Source organism: Acanthisitta chloris, unplaced genomic scaffold, assembly GCF_000695815.1.
Source record: "Acanthisitta chloris isolate BGI_N310 unplaced genomic scaffold, ASM69581v1 scaffold8988, whole genome shotgun sequence".
NCBI classification, from domain to species: Eukaryota; Metazoa; Chordata; class Aves; order Passeriformes; family Acanthisittidae; genus Acanthisitta; species Acanthisitta chloris.
In genome coordinates, this window is record NW_008688655.1 from 62,857 (window position 1) to 83,097 (window position 20,241).

At 42.8% G+C, this 20,241-nt stretch overlaps 1 protein-coding gene across 1 annotated transcript in view; it reads left to right on the forward strand.

Annotated features, from left to right (window-relative positions):
- Nucleotides 1-13,493, forward strand: part of PTPRG (protein tyrosine phosphatase, receptor type, G) — a gene marked incomplete at its 5' end in the record, with an annotated part of 76,346 nt that extends 62,853 nt beyond the window's left edge. The window contains 8 exon segments of the mRNA XM_009081112.1: nt 233-379; nt 2,213-2,306; nt 4,297-4,373; nt 4,803-4,931; nt 7,221-7,367; nt 8,138-8,280; nt 11,396-11,531; nt 12,243-13,493. Of these exon segments, the coding sequence (XP_009079360.1) occupies nt 233-379; nt 2,213-2,306; nt 4,297-4,373; nt 4,803-4,931; nt 7,221-7,367; nt 8,138-8,280; nt 11,396-11,531; nt 12,243-12,389 (1,020 nt within the window).
- Nucleotides 13,494-20,241: the final 6,748 nt, after the last annotated feature.

The following is a 20,241-nucleotide window of genomic DNA, read 5'->3' on the forward strand; positions in this document are numbered from 1 at the left end:
TTACTGGCATTTTGTTTGCACTGGAATATCTCTCTTTTTCTAGACTAGAAACTTCAGGTTTTGCTTTTGACTCATTGAGAGTTGTATGTGCTACACTTAAAAATGTATTTTCTGGATTTGGCATGGGTGCTTTGTTTTGCACACCCTTTCCTTCAGTGTGCTCTACCCCTCAGTCCAAGCCAGCTGTTTAGGTTATTCCAAGTGCCTACCTGACACACGGATGTTTTTCCAGGAGCAGTACATTTTTATTCATGATGCCTTGTTGGAAGCCATCCTTGGGAAGGAGACTGAAGTGTCTGCAAACCAGCTGCATAGTTATGTTAACAGCATCCTCATTCCTGGCATAGGAGGGAAAACACGACTAGAAAAACAGTTCAAGGTAAGGCTTATCACTGCCATCCAGAGGGATCTAATTCTCCTGCTCTCTCTTGTATGGCCTGTCTGCACTGTCAGTTGTCATGGCTAAAGAACCAAACCAGAACATTCGATTAGCACAGCATGTTGAGAGGTTCAGTCCTCTACAGTCTTAGCTACACTGCTGGAAATCAGTGCTAATGCTCTTCAGTCAAAGGTGAGGAGAGGGACATGGACACTGGTTACGACTGTGCTGCTGGTCTCCCTGTTCCCAAGGGTGCTTGGATGTTCCTGAGGCTGTGGTTAGCTTGGCTGGAAGTCTTCCTCTAAACTGTGGCTCTCATGCATTTATCTAGGGAGAAAGACAAGAGATGAGGTTCTTTGCAACATATCCTGTTTCAGCACTGTAGATAAAGAATTAAAAATGTTTTAAGACCAAGCAATACAATGTGCCTTTCTCATTGCTAATAACTATGATTGCTGTGTTTCCCTGCTATGTCGTAGCTGCTTTCTTCCTGGTCAAGGTAATTATTTTGCCCAGTTCTCTTATTTGAAACCTCAGATTTTCTGATTGCATTTTCTTTAAACCCATTTTAAAATATTTTCTGAGACTGTATCATAAAGGGATTATACATGACATCTGTTTTCACAGCTAAATTCACTCAGTTAATAACTACCCAGGGAACTGAAACTGTTAAATTATACTAGATGACAAGCTATTAAAAAAATGAACAGGCTCTTCTCTGAAGTCACTTGTAGAAATCTCAGTATTTCTCCACCAGTCAAGACATTCCAGATGCTTAATTACTAAGTTAAAGAAATGAGCAAAATCACACACACACACAGAGTGCAGTAGGAGAAAAAGATTTCTTATTTTAAGAAGTGCTGCACTTTTGCAAACAAAATTATGTATATAAAGATGTTTTCTGATGACTCATGACAAAGTTTCAAAACCTTAAGTGCCATTTTCAGAAATTACTTTCTCTGCCAACACTGCACAGGTATTTAGAAACTCCATAACTTCTAATGGGGCTTATGCCAGGGCATACATGAGTTAAGTGCTGTCTTGTTTAGAGTGCATTTCAAACTGGGATGTGACCAGTTAGAATTATTAGACCTTTCTCTTGTTTCTGCTCCTGCCACAGAACTGGCAGAAAACAACTTGTGCTCATGTCCTGCTACAGCATTTTACATTCAACTGTCTTAGATTAAAATTAGGCTGAGTAATGAGTTGCTAGTGCAGGAGATGAGAAAGCCACCTCTCTTCTCTTTGCCCTGGTACAGGTTCCTCATGCACTTAGGGAATATTCAAATATAAATCTGCCTTCCTGACTCTTCTTTGTGCCTCTAAGCAGCCCAGAATGTGTGTGGCAGACCAGAGACTATAATCCATGGCCTCAGATCTCAGGTGCCAGTGTGGTGGGTTCCCCAAAGGCCTGGCAGAAACAGACATTCTTCAGGAATCATCTGGACTTCATTTTAGAAAAAAAAAAGCATAAAAGTTTTGTTGTTCTATTTTGGTAGCTTTTCTTCCTTGAGACCTGTTTCTGACTGAACATATCTGCAAGTCTTTGAAATACATTCTCAAAGATAACAAAACGTAGTGTTCCATGAAAATACGTTTTGATTGGAACTTCATTTTCAGGACATTTCAAAGCTGAGAGCTGCAGAGATCTTTTTATCCATTAAACGTGTTGTATGAAAAGGATGATTTCCATTGGCGTCTTGAGTACTTTAAACAAGTTTAACAATGCAGTTTATTCTTCTACTAATGCATCTTTGCAGGAGTTGGCAAAGAAACCTCCTCTCTTCATTTGGAGCACTCTGAGGACTGACTTACTACTTTATTCTCTTTCAGCTGGTTACACAGTGTAATGCAAAATACGTGGAATGCTTCAGTGCTCAGAAAGACTGCAACAAAGAGAAGAACAGGAACTCATCAGTCGTGCCATGTAAGATCACATCTTTGGTTTGATTACTGCCTAGCATAACTTTCTGTACCGAATTCTCCCGATGTTATGCATGAAAAGGCATAGCCACTAGGAAGGGGAAATGTAATCTTTTGTTCAGCCCAAGCTGTCTTGTCTTTTAGTATTACCCTGATGAAACTGAACAAAGGGAAATAGTTGCAGTGTCAGCCAGATATACTGTCCAAGTGAAATGTTAATTTGAAGTGCTTAAGAATTTGAATAATTAGGCAGGGGATAAATCTATGGAATACTGACAGATTACTTTGATACCACTCCCAGCCCCAGTGAGATCTCCCAGAGTGATTGGCACAAGTTGTTTGTAATTCAGCTACTGCACTCAATTTCTCTGTGTGAGCCGCCCCAGATTTGAGGGTATTTAGTGCCCAAGGACACAGTTCCACAGTCATTAATATGGAGTCTGTGCATGGTTGTCAAGCAGTATGAATTTGCACCATACCAGCACGGGCACAACATCATTCCCATCATGTTACCCAGAGTACAGCACACAGAGGACAGATGATAGCCAGGCTAGCACAGAGTAATAATGGCATAGATATGGCCCATCATGAAGTTTGTTAGTAGAAAGGGAAGTCATTAGAAGATATCTTAATAACTGATGTGAACAGAATCACACAATCATTAAGGTTGGAAAAGATCTCTGAGATCAGCAAGTCCAAGCTATGACCTAACACCACCATGTCAGCTAGACCATGGCACTGCGACCATGGACTAAGAGTCTAGTCTCTCCTTAAATGCCTCCAGGGATGGTTATTCCACTACCTCTCTGGGCAGTCTGTTCCAGTGTCTAATCACCCTTTCTGTGAAAAAGTTCTTCCTATTGTCTAAAATGGCATAGCTTAAGACTATGTCCTCTCATCCTGTCACTTGTTACATGGGAGAAGAGACTGATCCCCACCTGACTACAACCTCCTTTCATGTAGTTGTAGAGAGTGATAAGGTCACCCCTGAGCCTGCTCTTTTCCAGGCTAAACGACCCCAGCTCCCTCAGCCTCTCCTCATGGCACTTATGTTCCAGACCCTTCACCATCTTTGTTGCCCTTCTCTGGACATGGTCCAGACCCTCAATGTCCTTCTCGATGTGAAGGGCCCAGAACTGACCACAATGCTCAAGGTACCTCACTAGTGCTGACTACAAGGGGATGATCACTTCCCTAGTCCTGCTGGCCATACTATTTGTGATACAAGCCAGGATGCCATTGGTCTTCTTGGCCACCTGGGCACACTGCTGGCTCATGTTCAGTCACTGTTGACCAGCACCTGCAGGTTCTTCTCCACTGGTTCACTTTCCAACCACTCTGCCCTCAGCCTGTAGCTCTGCATAAATGGGGCAGAAATAGTCTGTGTGACTTTGCCCTTTGTGTCACGCAGCTGCAGTGATTTCAGTTTGGCTTTTGGGGCCTGTCAGAGGGTTTGGGGATGATGTAGAACCCAGCCCTCAAACACAGAGGAGCGTGGATCTGCTGGAAAGCACACACACTTCTGGGTGGCTCTCCATTAGGGAAGGGGTTTGTCTCTGGAGGTTGTCTCACCCAGTGAGCAATGGCAGTGCTACCGAGTGGTAAGGAAAACAAAATAAATCAGCTGGGTTTGTGTGCTGCTGGAGACAAATGGAACACTACAGTCAAGAATTACCTGAAATCCCCTGTTATCACTGCATATACTGTTATTTCGTAATTCAGCCTGCTGTGAAAATCTTTGCTATAGTAAAATTTGATTCCTGAAATTACTTTGTCCTTGTGGGAATATTGTGCAACATTCTCTTTTATATCCTGTGTTAGCAGGCAGTGCTTTAACGCAGTTAAAGTGCTGGTCTGCTCCTGCGGGAGATGGGAGCTGCACACTGTTTGGTTTGTTAACAGCTGAGAAATTCTTACTTTCTGCATTGTGCCATGACCAGACTTTGATCTTTTTGCTTTTTTTTTCTCTGTGTTTTTTTTTTTTTATGTTATAGCTGAGCGTGCTAGAGTGGGCTTGGCACCGCTGCCTGGAATGAAGGGAACAGATTACATTAATGCCTCTTATATCATGGTGAGGAAGCCAACACCTAATTACAAAGTAAAATCAATTCTAAGGTGCTAAATACCAGATGCCTATAATTGTCTTAATTCTGTATGTAATGGCTGTGTATTAACAGATGAGATTTTAACACCTTCCCCATAATGTAAAGCTATTAGCTGTGTTTTATTAAAGATTCTTGCCTAAAAAAATTAATTACAAGATGCATTTAGATGGGATGTGTTTTTTTCCGTGAGATACAGTCAAATAAATAGTGGGATTTAGAGTAAATTGAAACAATGGGGACTCTGCAGAATGGAAATGGAGTTATAAAATTATAGTCTGTGTGAAAATATTGTGGAATAAAATGAAACAGAGTCATTATGTGTCCCCAAAGATAAAATTAATGCTTTGAAAGTATTGAAGGCAGTAAGTAACTGTGTGTTTGTTTTGCTGCAAAAGGGCTACTACAGGAGTAACGAGTTCATCATCACCCAACATCCACTGCCACATACGACTAAAGATTTCTGGCGAATGATCTGGGATCACAATGCACAGATCATTGTCATGCTGCCAGACAACCAGAGCCTGGTGAGTTACCATGTTCCTCCCTGCATGGCACCACAGTCACTGCAGTCACAGCCCAGCTGGGCACAGCACAGGCTCACCCAGTTGCCTGCTCTGGCTGTATTCTGGTTTAAGGCAAAGCCACTTTTTGGGCACCTTCTCAAACTTTGCCATAAACTCGTTACAAAAAGATAATTTCCAAGACATAGGGCATATTATTTGTCCCCTTCTGCACTCACCCCTGGGAAAGACATTCCAGGCTGGATAGGACACAGTGCTGACAGGCAGCAGTCCACTGCTGACAACCTCTGCAATGCTCCTGAGGGCTGCCTGGCAGGATGAAGGCACTCAGGGTCTGGAGAGGCTGGGACTATGGGTGAAGACTTTGAGAGGAGCAGAAATTCAAGGCAGGGCCAGTAGGATAATTACTTGTTTGCCCACAGGCTTAAGCCTCAGGCCATGCAAGACTGTGGCTGTGCACAGCTACAGATGCTATTTTTAATGAAAGTAAAAAGCAAACACGTATGTTAATTTAAGTGCAAATAATGAGTCAGACAGAGGGAGGATAAGGAGGCACAGGTGAAGTGCTAATCACTACTTCCAGATTTACTAGCATGTCTCAAGAGGGCGTGTGGAAAAGGATTAAGAACTAAATTGTTCGGTTTTTTCATGCACACGTCACTGAGGTGAATAGACAATTGCAGCTGAAAGTGGAAGAGAAACCACCTTCATTAAAGCAGGAAAAGAGCAGTCATGAGGGGCTACTAAAGAGGCAGCAGTCAATATGCTGCTTGTGTGCCGGGCGATGAAAGGGGCTGCAGGCACCGCGAGGCGAGGAGTGTTCAGAGACATCTGATCGAATCAGAAGGCACTAATGAAATGAAAGTGTGTCAGGTGGAGATGAACAGGCTGATCTTGTCTTCACAAGTATATGAAATAGCTCTGCAGAACAGCAGTGATTAAAGGGTAAAGGAGGAACTCTGCGTTTGGCCACATCCTGCTTTCACCTTCACCATTCCCACAGTGGGGGCAGCTCAGCAAGGCAGCAGCAATTCCTGCTTGGGCTGTGTGGGATGCGTTGGCTGGCAGCTAGGGGTGGCACAGGACTGAGGCAGCACCAAGGTGCTGCATGTGTAATGCCAAAGGACAAGACAACAGTGCAAGGTACCTGCTGCATGAGGACCTGTTTGGTGGCAAGATAGGTCCTTTCCTTGGTGCTCAGCAATGTCAAATTGCTTCCTGGCACCTCTCCTTATTGAGGGCAGAACTGTCAAGGCACTCAGAGCACTTAGGACCTTAAGTCACGTGTTCAGAATAAACATTGACAGCCCAAATCTCAACAGTGTGTTGTGTATCGTATGCATCAAAGCTCCAGACCCACAGAAACACACCTGGCTTTGGAGGCTTGCACGTGGCCACAGTGGGGTGAAGTGGGTTCACAGCTCATGTTCTCCCACAACAGAGAGAGAAGTTGTCCAGAGACACAGGTCTGTTCTGTGCATGTGGCCAGAGCAGCTTCTGTGCTTATGCTGAAGCCAACAGGAGAAACAGACTTTCCATGTATGTGGTGGCAGACCATCATTTCCTTTCTCTGCAGCAAATTAGGAATTCACAGTTATTTTTTTAAAGAACAGCTTTGACAGGATGTTAATCTACATCCTGTCAGTCAGGCTACTTCAGCACTGAGCTTCTTCCACCATTCACAGTCTCACTGAGATTTTACAGTGTCCCTTCAGTAGAGGTGTTTTGCTGGAGAACTTGCAATAAGTTAAGCCAGTGTTTTTTTTCAAGGCTAAGAATATTTGGGTTTCTTCCTTCCTCTTCACTCCTCCGCTTGCTCCTAAAAATTCAAGCCCTACATAAATATCCATCAGTCTTCTACCTAGACCTGATCCACAGACCTTGAGTTTTGGATTAGACCACAATGAACACAAATTAAATATAATAAGTCATTAATTTTTAAAGGTCAATGAGGTTTTTTTCTAAATAAATATCTGGCTTTCAAGTAAAACTGTAGGCAGGAGGTAATAAAGCCTGGGATACAATATAAAGGTTAAGTATGAGTGAGCTAAGTTAACTATTTCCCTATGAAACCAATTAAAAAGCAGAAGTTACCTGTTTGGACACACAGAGGGAGGATCAGGCAGGCTTACTGCCTACTGTAACAGTAAATTTCTTTCAGACAGAAGTGGTTTTTAAAGGTCAGCTCCTGATCATCTCTATTTATCAAACCAATTTTTTGATCCACTGGATTTTTCAGCTGCACACAAGGTATCTGAAAGGCTACAATAGTGTGTTGTTTCATTTCTCCAGGCAGAAGATGAGTTTGTGTACTGGCCAAGTCGTGAGGAATCCATGAACTGTGAGGCCTTTACTGTGACCCTTATCAGCAAAGACAGACTGTGCCTCTCTAACGAAGAGCAAATTATCATCCATGACTTTATCCTTGAAGCTACCCAGGTAAAATAAACCTCCAGATGTGGGTCCTTGCTATTCACCAGAATGATATTGATATCATTTAAATATGGAAGAAGAAGAGTTCAGAAATGGCTTGGAGAGGATTTACTTGTAAATGCATGTGCATGTGTGTTGCTCTCAAGGGAAAGGGATTCTGGCTCCTTCTCCCTCTCACGTCTTCTCCTTCAAGATAGATTCCTCTAGCTAGTGAGACTGTGGTATTAATTGTGTTATTTGAAAGTGAAAACATTGGGTTTTAACTTTGAAATCACACAAGTAGATTGAATTATGTGTGGTAAAATAGATCAAGGTTTATTGTCCTATTTCTGCTTAAAAAATTCAGCATTTATCGTTTAATTGTTTGGCAGTCTCAACACAAAAATGTAAGCACATTTCTTTTGAGCTATAAACCTGCTTCTAGTTTGCAATCTGGATTGCAGCTGGACTGTGCTGCAAGCCATTAGTTTGCAAGCTCTCTTGAATTTGAATTCCTGGGTTGCTTTTGTTTGACTTTGGAGCTATACAGGCTCTGAGAGAGGTTAGATATGAGCCCAAACTCAAAACAAAATCTTTTATCAATTAAACATAAGGTTGAATTTGCATTTTTTATGGTGTTCACTGTACAGAAATGCTAGAGCTCTGTCTATCCTCTTTCTATACAAACTATTTGGAAGAAGAAGGTTTGTCTTCAGTTTCTAGCGAGGCTCTTTCTCCATGGAGTGGATGAATGTGAAGCAAAAGGAGCTAATGCCCAGGCTGGTTTCTCATTGCAGGATGACTACGTTCTGGAAGTTCGCCACTTTCAGTGTCCTAAATGGCCAAACCCAGACGCTCCCATAAGCAGTACCTTTGAACTTATCAATGTAATCAAGGAAGAGGCCTTAACAAGGGATGGCCCCACCATAGTTCATGATGAGTATGTCATCACTTTTCTCCCACTTATGTGCAGGTTGTACGAGGAGTTACTCAGCTACAAGACACTTGTTGGGACTGACGTTCATTCCTGCATGGAGCACGTGGGGTTTAGTGGGCTAGGGAAACAGGATAAGAATATTTAAACTTCCAGGGATGAGTTTTCAGTTGGCATCTGAGGCCAAATACATTTTGCTTAATGTAGTTTTTCCCTTGGTCATAACCCTAGGTGGACTCAGGAAGTGAGGTTTTGGTAGTATTTTGGGTTCTTCCACACCTGGAAACATCCCAAGTAAATCCTACAACCTGTCTCAGAATCCAGCAGGGCCATGGTTTAGATAAGGCTTTAAGCAGCCCAATATGGTAACTAGTTTCAAAACAGCCTGAGCTCCTGTCTAACAGCTCAGGTTTAATGTGTTGTGTAAGACAGAACAAGCTCAGCTCAGCTGTGTCTCAGGATGAGCAGCAGAAGTATCTTGTGACAAAGGGTCCAGGTTTTCTGAGAGCGGATTTTTTTTTCCTCCTTCTGCTTCCCCAAAAACACTCCAAGGGACCCATATGGTGCTAAGTGGGAGGGAGGGAGCCCATTAACACAGCATGCCCCAACACTTGCCTCTTTTGTAGTGCAGTGGTGAGCATTGTCCTGCCAGCTATGCTTGAATGCCCGATTATAAAGGGTGCTAAATATTGCATTGCATATTATTACTTGCACACATTATGGAGCTGCAAAATACCATTGTAGTGAGGCTGGAGCCTGGGTCTCACAGCATCTCTTTGGAGGGGCTGTTTCCTGGCAGGCAGAGCACTTCCTGGAGTCATTCTGTCCCTAAAATCCCAGGAAGGCCCAATTTCTGACACTGCCTGAGTTGTCCTTAGAGCGAACACCAAGCCAGCACAAACGTTGCTATACCTGCAGCCCCTGCTGTGCCACAGCCCATGAGATTTTGTCATTGTCACAAAGCAGAATTAGTGAGAAAGTCTTAAGAACCTGCCCCTTCTTTGCAAAAACGTTGCTCCCACTCTCTGGTGTTTCAGTGGTCACAGCAGCTGTTGTGCTGGTGTGTGGGTTCACACTGGTATCCACCCATGTTGAAGGAGCTTTCCCTGCACATCAGTGTGTTGCTGCTGCAACAGGTTTTTCCCAGCTGACTTCTGTAAATGGTGCCTTGCACTGCAGCAAGTAGTTTTTCTCCCACCACCTCCTGCCTTGCTAATGCACAGTGTAAGGTCTGTTGCCTTTTGCCAGTACTGATTAATTCCAGGCTAGCTTTAATATTCATGCTTTGGGTAGTCTGAAGTGAGGTTTTGCTACTCTTGCAGTATTTAAGATTATGTTTTACAAAATTAGAACCATTATTGATTTGGGCATTTCATGCTAGATGAAAAAAAAAAAAAAAGAAAATCAAAATCGCATTCCTAACAGTGCTGAGTCATTCTTTCTGTAAATTGCTTTTTTGGTTTATTTGTCATATTCAATGATTTTATTTTTATGCCTAATACATAATGTGGATTCTGCTTTTCATTGGAGCCTGAGCAAATGTAGCTGAAAATGAAAATTTCCCTTTGCTACATGCAACAACTATATCACATAATCCACTAATAATTACAACTGCAGATTAATTCCAAATATATGACGTTGAAGAGAGCTAAATGCATGTGGTATTTAGGAAGTACATGGTGGGATGAACTTGATAACATTTTAAAAAGTTCAGAAATTCCAATTTGAGACAGTTGTCAAGATTTTTAAATATAACTGCCCATGTGTAGGCAACTAGATAAAGATCTGCTGCATAATTTTCTGCAAGAAAAGTTTTCAGATTGTTGGGAACTGGAGATTATCAACCCAAGTAAAAATGAGGCCATTAGACCCTCAGAGGCATATTTAGTTGTGTCCTGTCAGGCACAGCTTTGTCCACTGTCCCTGCAGATGATCAGTCACAACCATCTGCATGGTGCTACTTCGTCCACTGTCCCTGCAGACGATCAGTCACAACCATCTGCATGGTGCTGCTTCTTCTAGAGACATCCAATAGAACAGATCTGTTGTGATCAGAGTTCTGTTTCCCATTTCTAGGCAAACTGAGTTTGCAAGAATCATAAAAAATTAAGTCAGCATATGTCTTGATTTTCAGAGAGATGCTGTAAAAAATCCTAGTGGTAATCTTAGGATACGAGGTGGTATTGCAGCACTTGCTGATCATCTCAGTTTTCAGGTAAAGCTCTCCAAATGGCTTCGAGAGCAGGTCAGCACTGATGGCCCCTTTTACCAGTGGGCGCATTTAGACACAGACTTTCTGAGTCACACAGCAGACCCATAGCACAGCCAGGGCAGAATTTCAGTCTCCTGAGTACCAGGAGAGCAGAGGAGAGAGGAAGCTCCTCAGATGCAGTTGTGTAGGATCCTTTTTGCCATGCCTCACCATTGCACAACACGGTTCAAGCACACCTCTGGATTTACAGCAGTGAGATTTCTACCTGACCAGTATCTCAAGGGCACATTGAGTTGTGCTCCTGACGAATAACTGCTGCTTGGGTTCTTATTCCATGACAGCACAGCTCAACTCTTCAGAATCCATAATGTCTCTTGGGTGCCCAGCTCAGGGATGTTGCCTTTTGCCGATGAATCAGACCTAAGAAAGACTTTGAGATGTGCCCCATTTACTTGTGAGCACCTCACAGCCGTGTTAGTTTTCTGTAATTGTCAGATGTGGAGGAAGAGGCAAAGTCTCATTTCTTTCTAATCATTTATGTTTTGCTTGAGCTCCCACTAATGAATTTAAAATACGCTCAGCTATAATGCAGATGCTCTCAGTACATGTGGCGTGTGGGAACTGATTTTGGTGTTAGAGTCTCCAGGCTGGGTGTTTTTAAATGGCTCACGTCCTGCTGCTGGTACAGTTCTTTGTACTGAATAGTGCAGATATCCTGAGATGACTGGTGTACCATCAAATTTCTTCATAAATTAAACTGACTAAAAATTAGCCACTATAAAACAAGCGTTTAATAGATACAAAGATGAACTACAGTAATCAAATGAGACTATATCAACACTTTCATAACTCTGTGTCGGTGCCTGGGTATGTTTCTGAGGAACTCATCATTTTGGTGTGGTTTTCCAGGTATGGAGCTGTGTCAGCAGGAACGCTATGTGCCCTTACCACTCTGTCCCAGCAGCTGGAGAATGAAAATGCTGTCGACGTTTTCCAGGTGGCAAAGATGATAAATCTTATGCGGCCTGGAGTATTTACAGACATTGTAAGTCTTTAAATGCAATATAGAGTTTACAAGATTTTCATCTGAGACCAAAAGAATGAAGTAAAACACGCATTGTGTATGTTATCAAGCCCTACAGCATCTGCTACCAAGCAGAATGTGCATTTGGGCTTTTTTTCTTTTTGGGTGCAGTTGTCATTTTTTATAAACCTCAAGCCACCCTGTAAGTCTGATTTGCAGTTAAACTTATTTCTTATACAGTGTGGGGGCTACCATACATGAAGTCCTAGCAGAGAAGGGCCTTGGCTTGTCATCATCTCCCTGCCAGCCCTGGAAACTCAGCTGTGCTGTGTAAACTTGGCACGGTGTGGGCTGAAGGGATGCAGCAGGGCAGGTGGAGCTGCAGGGAGATGAGGCTCTTCACTGGGTGTTCAGCAGAAGCAGCAGCCTTGCCTCAGTGTGTGTGGTGCAAGGTTCTGCCACCCACGGAGCAACCTGGGGCTGAGCTGTGGCCTCAGGTTTTGTCCTGTCCTCCTGTAGTGTGTAATAATATACCAGAAATTATACAATGTACCCAAGGCTGAATTTGGTTTGGCAAGGTTAGACTAGATTAACAGAGGTAATTGCTCCAAGCCTTTCTGTTTGCTACATGTATGCTTCTGGTAATGAGTATCCATGACCTTCCCTGCAAATGCCAAATTTGAGTGCTGCTCATTTATGTACACTTGAAATAATTTGTTCTTTCTCTTCCAGGAACAGTACCAGTTTCTTTATAAGGCAATGCTAAGCTTGGTCAGCACTAAGGAAAATGGAAATGGTCCCATGACGCTGGACAAAAATGGTGCTGTGATGGCCAGTGACGAATCTGATCCCGCAGAAAGCATGGAGTCTCTTGTCTAATTGGAAACCTGAAAAGGCACTTAATTTGTAGAACTTCTGAAGACTGAGTGAACTTTTTTGAGGCCTTTTTTGCCAGACTCTAGGTTATACAATAACCCAATTACTTTTTTACACTGATAAAAGTTTTGATATTTATTTTTTGCCATTTTATGTCTTAATGGTATCCTACTGAGCATTTGCACCTCTGTTTATTTCACACAGTGAAACGCAATTTTATCTAGTTTGCACTATATGATCAGTGTTACTGCCTATAATATTCTAATACAAGACAAGCCCTGATGTGACATTCCATGACAACAAACATTCGCTTTTTCCTGTTTTGTTTAAATGCAGTGAAGTTTTGCTAACTACAGTGACCCTTAAATCTTGAATGCTAGGCCAGATGGATTCTTTCTACAACAGATACTGTACCCTTCATACCATATTTATTATTTAATGATCACATCACAGTTTTAGTAATGGTGTTCTGCATTCCAGAGGAGTTGGATGAGCGGTGTTCATCCTTTCTTGACAAAATGTGGCAGGTGATTATTAGTTAGAGTGAAGGTGTAACAGCCTTGTGGAGCTGAAACAATTATTTCTGTATTGTTTCAAACTGCTGTTTTGTACAGGCCTGAGACTTGCTTCACATGGAATATAGAATTTACATACAATATAGTTATAAATTAGATGCAATTTCTATGTGGGACACAGTGATAGGTTTTGAATTTACAATTTCCAAGTTTCCCCATGTATGCAGAAAAATGTTGATTTGGGTTTTTAATCAGCCGTATGATGGGAAAGCGTTTTGGTTTTATTCTCATCAGAGCAAATACAGTGAAAAATCTACTACAACCCAAAATCTGACCTGTTTTCAGATATATTGAAGGTAGCAATATTTTACATTACTAAGCTATTCAATATTTTAAACACATCTAATTTCCTTACTATTTCTTGACTATGACCTCACACCTAATGGTATGTTACATGATGACAGGCGTTTCTTAATTTCATAACTGTTAGATGCCATTTTTACAGGTGTGTAATTTTCATACTTTAGTGCTAAAACATAAAGTACTGATCCATATTTACTGGTGAAGCAAACTAATAAAAAAACTACCTATAAAGTTACATTCTCCCTCTTTTTTTTGCCAGACTAATTCTTTAGCACAAACCTAGCTTAATTGTGTTTTCCCTCCCACACCAATCAAATGGTTTTCCCCAGATTATCTAAATAATTGAATTATTGTTTGGAGCACTGAAGTGTACATCCTCATTGGCTCCCTCTTCCTTTGTATTTGGTTGCAATTCAACAAGGTCCATTCCTGTTTAACAAAAGAAGGAAGCACATACTTAATTCTCCTGAAAATGAAAGCTAATTGTGTCCTTCATAGCTTGGCTGAGTAGGGAGAGGTTATGGAATCTGCCTGGAAAAGGAAATATGTGATTTCAGCCATCCTGATGTTGGTGTGCAGTCAAAGGCACTGTCCCTTATATATGGCATTAGCTTCTTTACTTTCACATTTCAACTGCACAAAACATGCATTGTAATCTTTCAGGATTTGTCAAAATGTTGCAGCATTTTTTTTAACTTAATTGTAAGCCTGTTAATTTCTGCCAGCCCAGTCTTGCTGAAATACAGGCGTTTGTTCTGTGCATTTTCACATGCAAAGGAGCTGAAAGCAAATGGCTTAAAAGGACATTGAGAGTAGGTATTTTGGTCCAGAACCTCTCAAGGTGCAAAGTGCCATGGCCTCGCTGAGAGCAGAGGAGCTATGCAAACTGGTGTGTGCTAATATCTAGCCTTTTATCTTTAATGAGAGAAAAATTTACTAGTATGGATACACTCAATTAATTCAATGCCAAAACATTCAAGAATTCATCAGCAACCTCTTACACAGTTGCCTTTTACTTCTCAGTTTGTTGAATCCCTCCACACAAGTGATCCCAATAACTGCTAATGCCAAACAGTGTAATGAGCCCACGGTTTCAGTAAGGATATCTCATGTCCAGCAACAGCTAGTCCAAATGAAAAACATGCAGAATGTTTCAAAAGATTGTAGTTTGCATCACCTTTGCACTGGGACAGCCCAGCATGGAGGAGGGAGTCAGATAATGTCTGGTGGGAGTTCGGACTGGTTTTCCGGTCGCTCCACTCCAGTGACAGAATTGTTTAAGTAAGTTTTCAAGTGCTGCTGCCTAAAAAGGCAGAAGGTTTTGCTGAGTGGTCTGCTGGCCAGTGTGTATCAGCGTTAGAGGCTGGGGAGCCCCTGCACCCTAGTAGTGAACCTGGCCCCAGACAATTCCAGCTGGTAGCACAAAGGGACTGATGAGTTGGATCAGTTCAATCGGAAGCATTTAAGTTCCTGGGGAGATGTAGGGAGAAGTTAAGAATTCAAGCCCTGACAAGAGCTAAGTGACACAAAGATTACTGCAGGCATCAAGAGGGTTGGATTTGTTCAGTGCTTTCAGCTGATTACTTTTCATTTCACTGGCATGATGGAAGATAACTGTGGTTCGTGACACACTGCCTGAATACCCTTGGTTTAATCCCTTACCTTCTCACAAGTTTTAAACATCAATGAATGAAGGCTGCGGGGGTTGAACTTTGGTAGAGGCTTTGGAAATCCATGCATTTGTATTGGCATTTTCCCACACCTGAAATACTTGCTTGGGGTTTAATCCATGGGGAAATAATGTACACTGATGTTCTACAAGTTCTCCATGGATTTTTGCTTAAGGGGGCTCAAGCTGTGTGCCAAGTGCTGTGCTGACAGTCAGGTCACCAATAGGTGGTAGTGATGCATGAGGCTTGAAGTGGGTGAAGGTAGGAGTTGTTTGTGAAGGTCAGGATTAAGCGTGCAGGAGAGCCAAATCTATCCTAACTGTAAGCAGCTGCAGTTCTTCTCTCACATGGATTTGCACCTTTTCCCTGGGTCTGAGTGAGTGCCAGAAGGAGCAAGTGTCTGCTCAGAGATGGGCACTCATGAGCTCTGCTGATGCTCCCACGAGTGCTTGGCCAAAGTCTCACTCTGCATTGCAGCCTTGCTTTGGGCACACCATCCCCCACACTGTGTCCACCTCTTGGCATTCAGTCAGGATGTCTTTCCAGCATCACAGGTTCCCAAGCCTGCAAACTCAGAGAACCTGAGAATATCCCTATATTGCTCCACAGTGTGGTCCTCAGCACCAGCCCTGAGAAATAAGGAGCTGCAGGACTGAGTCACACGTGTGTGTGTGTGTGTCTGCACTTAGAGAATGCCATTTCTCCATGTCTTGCAATGTGCTGCACCCGCAGACCGTGCGAAAGACATAACCTGTGCGTTGAGCCCATAAGAGCAGCCAAGCTTTCCAAGAGGGAATGCTTGGAAAGCTGCTGTGTCATCTTAACATCTAAAATGGGTGTCAGTCTCAGCTGAATGCCCCATCCTACAAACACTCCTGTGTGTGAGCTTGGCATTGGCAGGAAGGTCTGGGAGAGCTGTGGGACCACTCAGGTGTTGCAGGCTTAAGCACTAATTCTTCTGCAGGACCAAGGTCTAAAGAATATTCATTTAAAACAGCATTTGTCCTTAGTATTTCAGTGTCTGTTTCCAAACTCTAATGTAGGAACAGGAAAGAGAAAAATCCAAACCCTTAAACTGTTTCTTGTGAGTGACTGTTTCTGTACTGTGGGTCTGTTCTAGGTTAGTGAAGTCACAGGATCTGCAAAATTTGTTTTTCCAGTTTCTGACTGCTCAAATTGTTTGAACCCAGAGTGATACATTGGAACATTAGAAGACTCTTTATGACACAGCACAACTGCCTTCTCATTAATCTTTTTTTAAGCTGATAGATTTTATTTAAAAGCTAAAAAATAGAGATATCAATTCTACCAAAGATACATACTACTAATTCTCAGCAAAATCAAACCAACTTAATTTTTAAAAAAAAAAGAATTAAAATGTAGTTGTCTTAAAGATTTAGCAGTCTTTCAAATTCATGACTTTTGACATCAGATCTTGTGTTCCTACATTTATGTTCAAATGGTGCCAGTGAATTTTTATATGAAGGGAAAATGCCTATTTGTTAATCCACTGCATTGCTTTTCTTCTTTTCCTTTTTCTCTTTTTTTGGTTGTTTTTTTTTTCAGACATAATTCACTGTTACCCCTTTGCTCTTCTTCTCTTTGTTGCCATTCTAACAATGTGAACTACATTGGCTTTACTTATCAAAGGAGAAGGAATGCAAAAATAAAGAAAGAGAGGAACTGTAATGAAGAGATTTGGCCTCTACTTTGTCTTAGCTGTTAAACTGTTTTTAGTGTTTTTGTTAACTCTTTACAAAGGGAAGCATTTTCTACAGAGGAGAATTAATTTCAAGAAAAATGTCTTGAGTTTTAAGAATAAAAGTCTCCAAAAGAGGAGATAGTCGATTTTATACAATGTCACAACTCTCCAACATTTGGGGTGGTGACTTTTTTTTGTTTTGTTAGAACACTTGAGACTAGCAGCAGCCATTGTTTCTAAAGACCGAAGCATTCATGTGTACTCCTGTTTTCTTTTCCTTCATTTTTAAAATAGCAAAGTCATTAAAACTGTAAATATTTTGTTGCTTGGATAAGCATCTTCTGGGAACTTTGTATCTATGGTATATAATCATAGAATTTTATATTTTCATATAAAGCTAATTTTTTTCTAGTTTCACCTCCTTCCTAGTTCTGTGGTGGCTATGTGAATACAAACCTTCTGTGTATCGAGATAGTGAGACACCATCATCACACTCCAAGAAAGATTTCCACACATGTCATTTCTTTGGGGCAGTGATTGTGAAAGTTGGATATTTTTTTTGGATTCCATTGTCAGTGTGTGCAATAGGAATTAGACTTAGCCAGTCACTGGATACGTTTGTCTCATTGCTCCATTCAGAAAAAAAATAAAAATAAAAATGTGGTGTTTGGTTTGGGGAGAGGGTGGGAGGGAGTATTTTGAGGGAGATTTTTGGTTTGGTTTTGGTTTTTGTTTGGGGGGTTTTTTTTGTAACTTGAAGAATCTTCTTTTTGTTATGTTAAACTATATCAAATCATTCTATTATAGTGTTATTTAATATGTAAATTGTATTGCTATACATAAAATAAAGTATGGTTTTTGATGTATTTACAGACTTCTTCCTTATTTGCATTGAATACACACACAGAACAGATGCAAGAGTCAGTATTTCATTGTCCCAGGCGTGCAGGAAGAGTGATGAGATCCAAGGCCTGCTTTAATTAGATCTCAAATTTCCAAGCAGTGCTCAGCTGGGAACTGTCTCTCAGTGAGTGTGGAGATCACTGTTCCTTTCTTGTCTACAACTATTAGAAAGCTGCCAGTAATCCCTTCCCTCTCCACCACTGCTCCTCCCCACACGACTGTGACCCATCAAAATCCCTTTTGGAAGAACGACTGTTTCCATTCTGAATGGGACCTCAGAGCCTGAGCTTTCTTGCCAGCTCCTTTGCCATGCCCTTCCTTAGACCTGACTCTGGATTAGCAGCAGTTGCCTGCCTGGAGGAACAGAAGCATCCACCAAACCAATGTCACCTGATTTACTGTGGTAACAAAGCATCTACTCAGGGCTCAGCTAACCCCAGCGCTGTGGTAGGAAAAGCAAAAGTACTTATTCCCATCTCAGACAGACTGGGAGGGGGGGACAGATGTTCTAAATCCTAGAAATAAGGCAGCAAACACTCCCCATGGAGGGTATTAGCAGTCACACCTCCCTGCTGCTCTAGCCAAGAGCTGTCACTGGAGCAGGCGCGTGCGATGCCATCGATGCTCAGTGTTTTGCAACAAAACCTCAGCAGCTCCACACAGTCTCCTGTGCTGATTCTGTGCTCAGTGCTGTGTTACCTTTTTTGTTGTTCTTGTGGGAAAACTGCTTGTGTTTGTGGACAGATTCTTATTGCAAACTGCTGCTGGCACAGCAGCTGCCAAGGCTGGCTGAGCCTCCAGAAACCCAGCAGCACTCAGCCTCTGGAGCAGCACCTGCACGTGGACAAACAACATCAGTAACTGGAATTGCTCATCGATGTAAAATTGCTGGTTAAGATTAATACACTATATGTCTGCTCCCTTTTGTGTTGCTGCAGTCCCACCTGTAAGCTCTGCTTTCTGGTTGACTGGGAGAAGAGGGAGCCTGGGACACTGGATGGGGACTGTGATCAGTGGGACACTGCAGCACTAGCAGCACAGCCTGATCATTCCTGCCAAGCTTCTCACTTTGTAGTGTGCTCCCTCCAGCCCTTGCTCTGGGGAGCTGCCTCATGTTGTGTCCCAGTAGCAGCTCAACACCAAACCACTGGCATTCCGCTGGCCCAGGGGTGGGTGGGCAGGGAGCTGCTTCCCTGCCTGTCAGGCCTGCCCTGGAGGATGCTCCAGCAGCCAGCAGAGCCCAGTGCCCTCTGTACATCCTCCAGCCCAAGAGCAGGCACCCAGGTAAGGCTCCTCTGCCCACTTTGACTGCCGCATCTCCACGGAGGAGACAGCAGCGCCTGCACACACAGGTAGGTGGGTACATCGCACTTCATAACAACAATATGGGAAAAGAGCTGCTAAATCCCACTTGTCTGGGAAGTGTCTGAAGGATGGAGCTGATGACAAGCTGAATGTGAGCCACCCCCACCTGCTGCCAGATAGACGAGTGCAGGTCTGGCAGGTCTACCCTGGGACCAGGTAAGGACATCTCCCAGCCTATCACAGCAGGGTTAAAACTGTCTCTTTTTTGGGAAGGAGAATCACATGGGGAAAATGTAAGCCTGCTGAAGGCTGGCAAAAGGAGAGCAACAGGAATGGTCAATGAGCTGGAGATCCTCTGAGCAAAGACAGGATGAACTGGGACATTGCCTACTGAATGAAATTCTGGGGAGAGAGGGCCTGGAGGAGGCAGGAGCAGAGGAGAGGCTGTGGGGCTTGTCTCCTGGTATTTAAATTACTACTCCTGAAGAAAGGGCATAATTCTTTACTATGTCTTTGGTAGACATGACAAAAAAATACAGCTTGAACAGCCACAAGGAAGGTAAGGGGTCAGGCAGTGAGAACATTGCCTGGGGCAGTGATGGAACAGCTACAGAAATCAGGACACCCCAAGGCAGCTCCTTAAATGAAAAACAACATTTTCACTAGACAGCAGCAGCTCCAGCTCACCTGCTGCCAGCCAGGGCATGTGCAGAGACAACAAAGGGGATGGAGCTCCCTGTGGGATGCAGGGCAGCTGCTCCCTAAAGTACCCTCACCTGGAGCCGAGCTCAGCAGCACTTCCCTGTGCTGCAAAGGTCGTGCAGCATTTGCTCTGGGAGGCCCTGGTCCTCCCGAGCTGTTGGTGAGCAAAAAAGACAGGACAAGAGAAAAGACAAAGCTTTGGAGGAAGAACTTGGATTCCATGCTTGGGAATGCACAGGGAGAGCCTGGCTGAGACCTAGATCCAGTGGAAAGACAAAGTAAGTAGTTCATTAATGCTTTGGCAACAGAGATATGATTTACCAGCACTTCCCACTTGTAACAATATGCCTGAATTAATTGGTGGTATCAGGAGATCCCAACTTCTTCTGTAATAAACAGCTAACGAGTTTAGCCTTTCAGGCTTCCAGAGGCTGGAGCAGTCATGCTAAGCAGGGACAAATAATAGCAGCGTTTTTATTAAACGGATTCAAATGCCAGAAGGTGTATTTTCAAGACCTTCTACAACATAAAAATAATTTTGATCAATGGTTTGGTCCCAGTCCTATTACTTAGCCACTTGAAGCTCCACAAAGTGTTTCCTGTACTGACATGTCACCCCCACCTGCTGGCAGATGCCTTATTGATCACTGGTGATTTCTGTTTCCTCTTTGCTGCCAACCAATGTTTCTAACGTC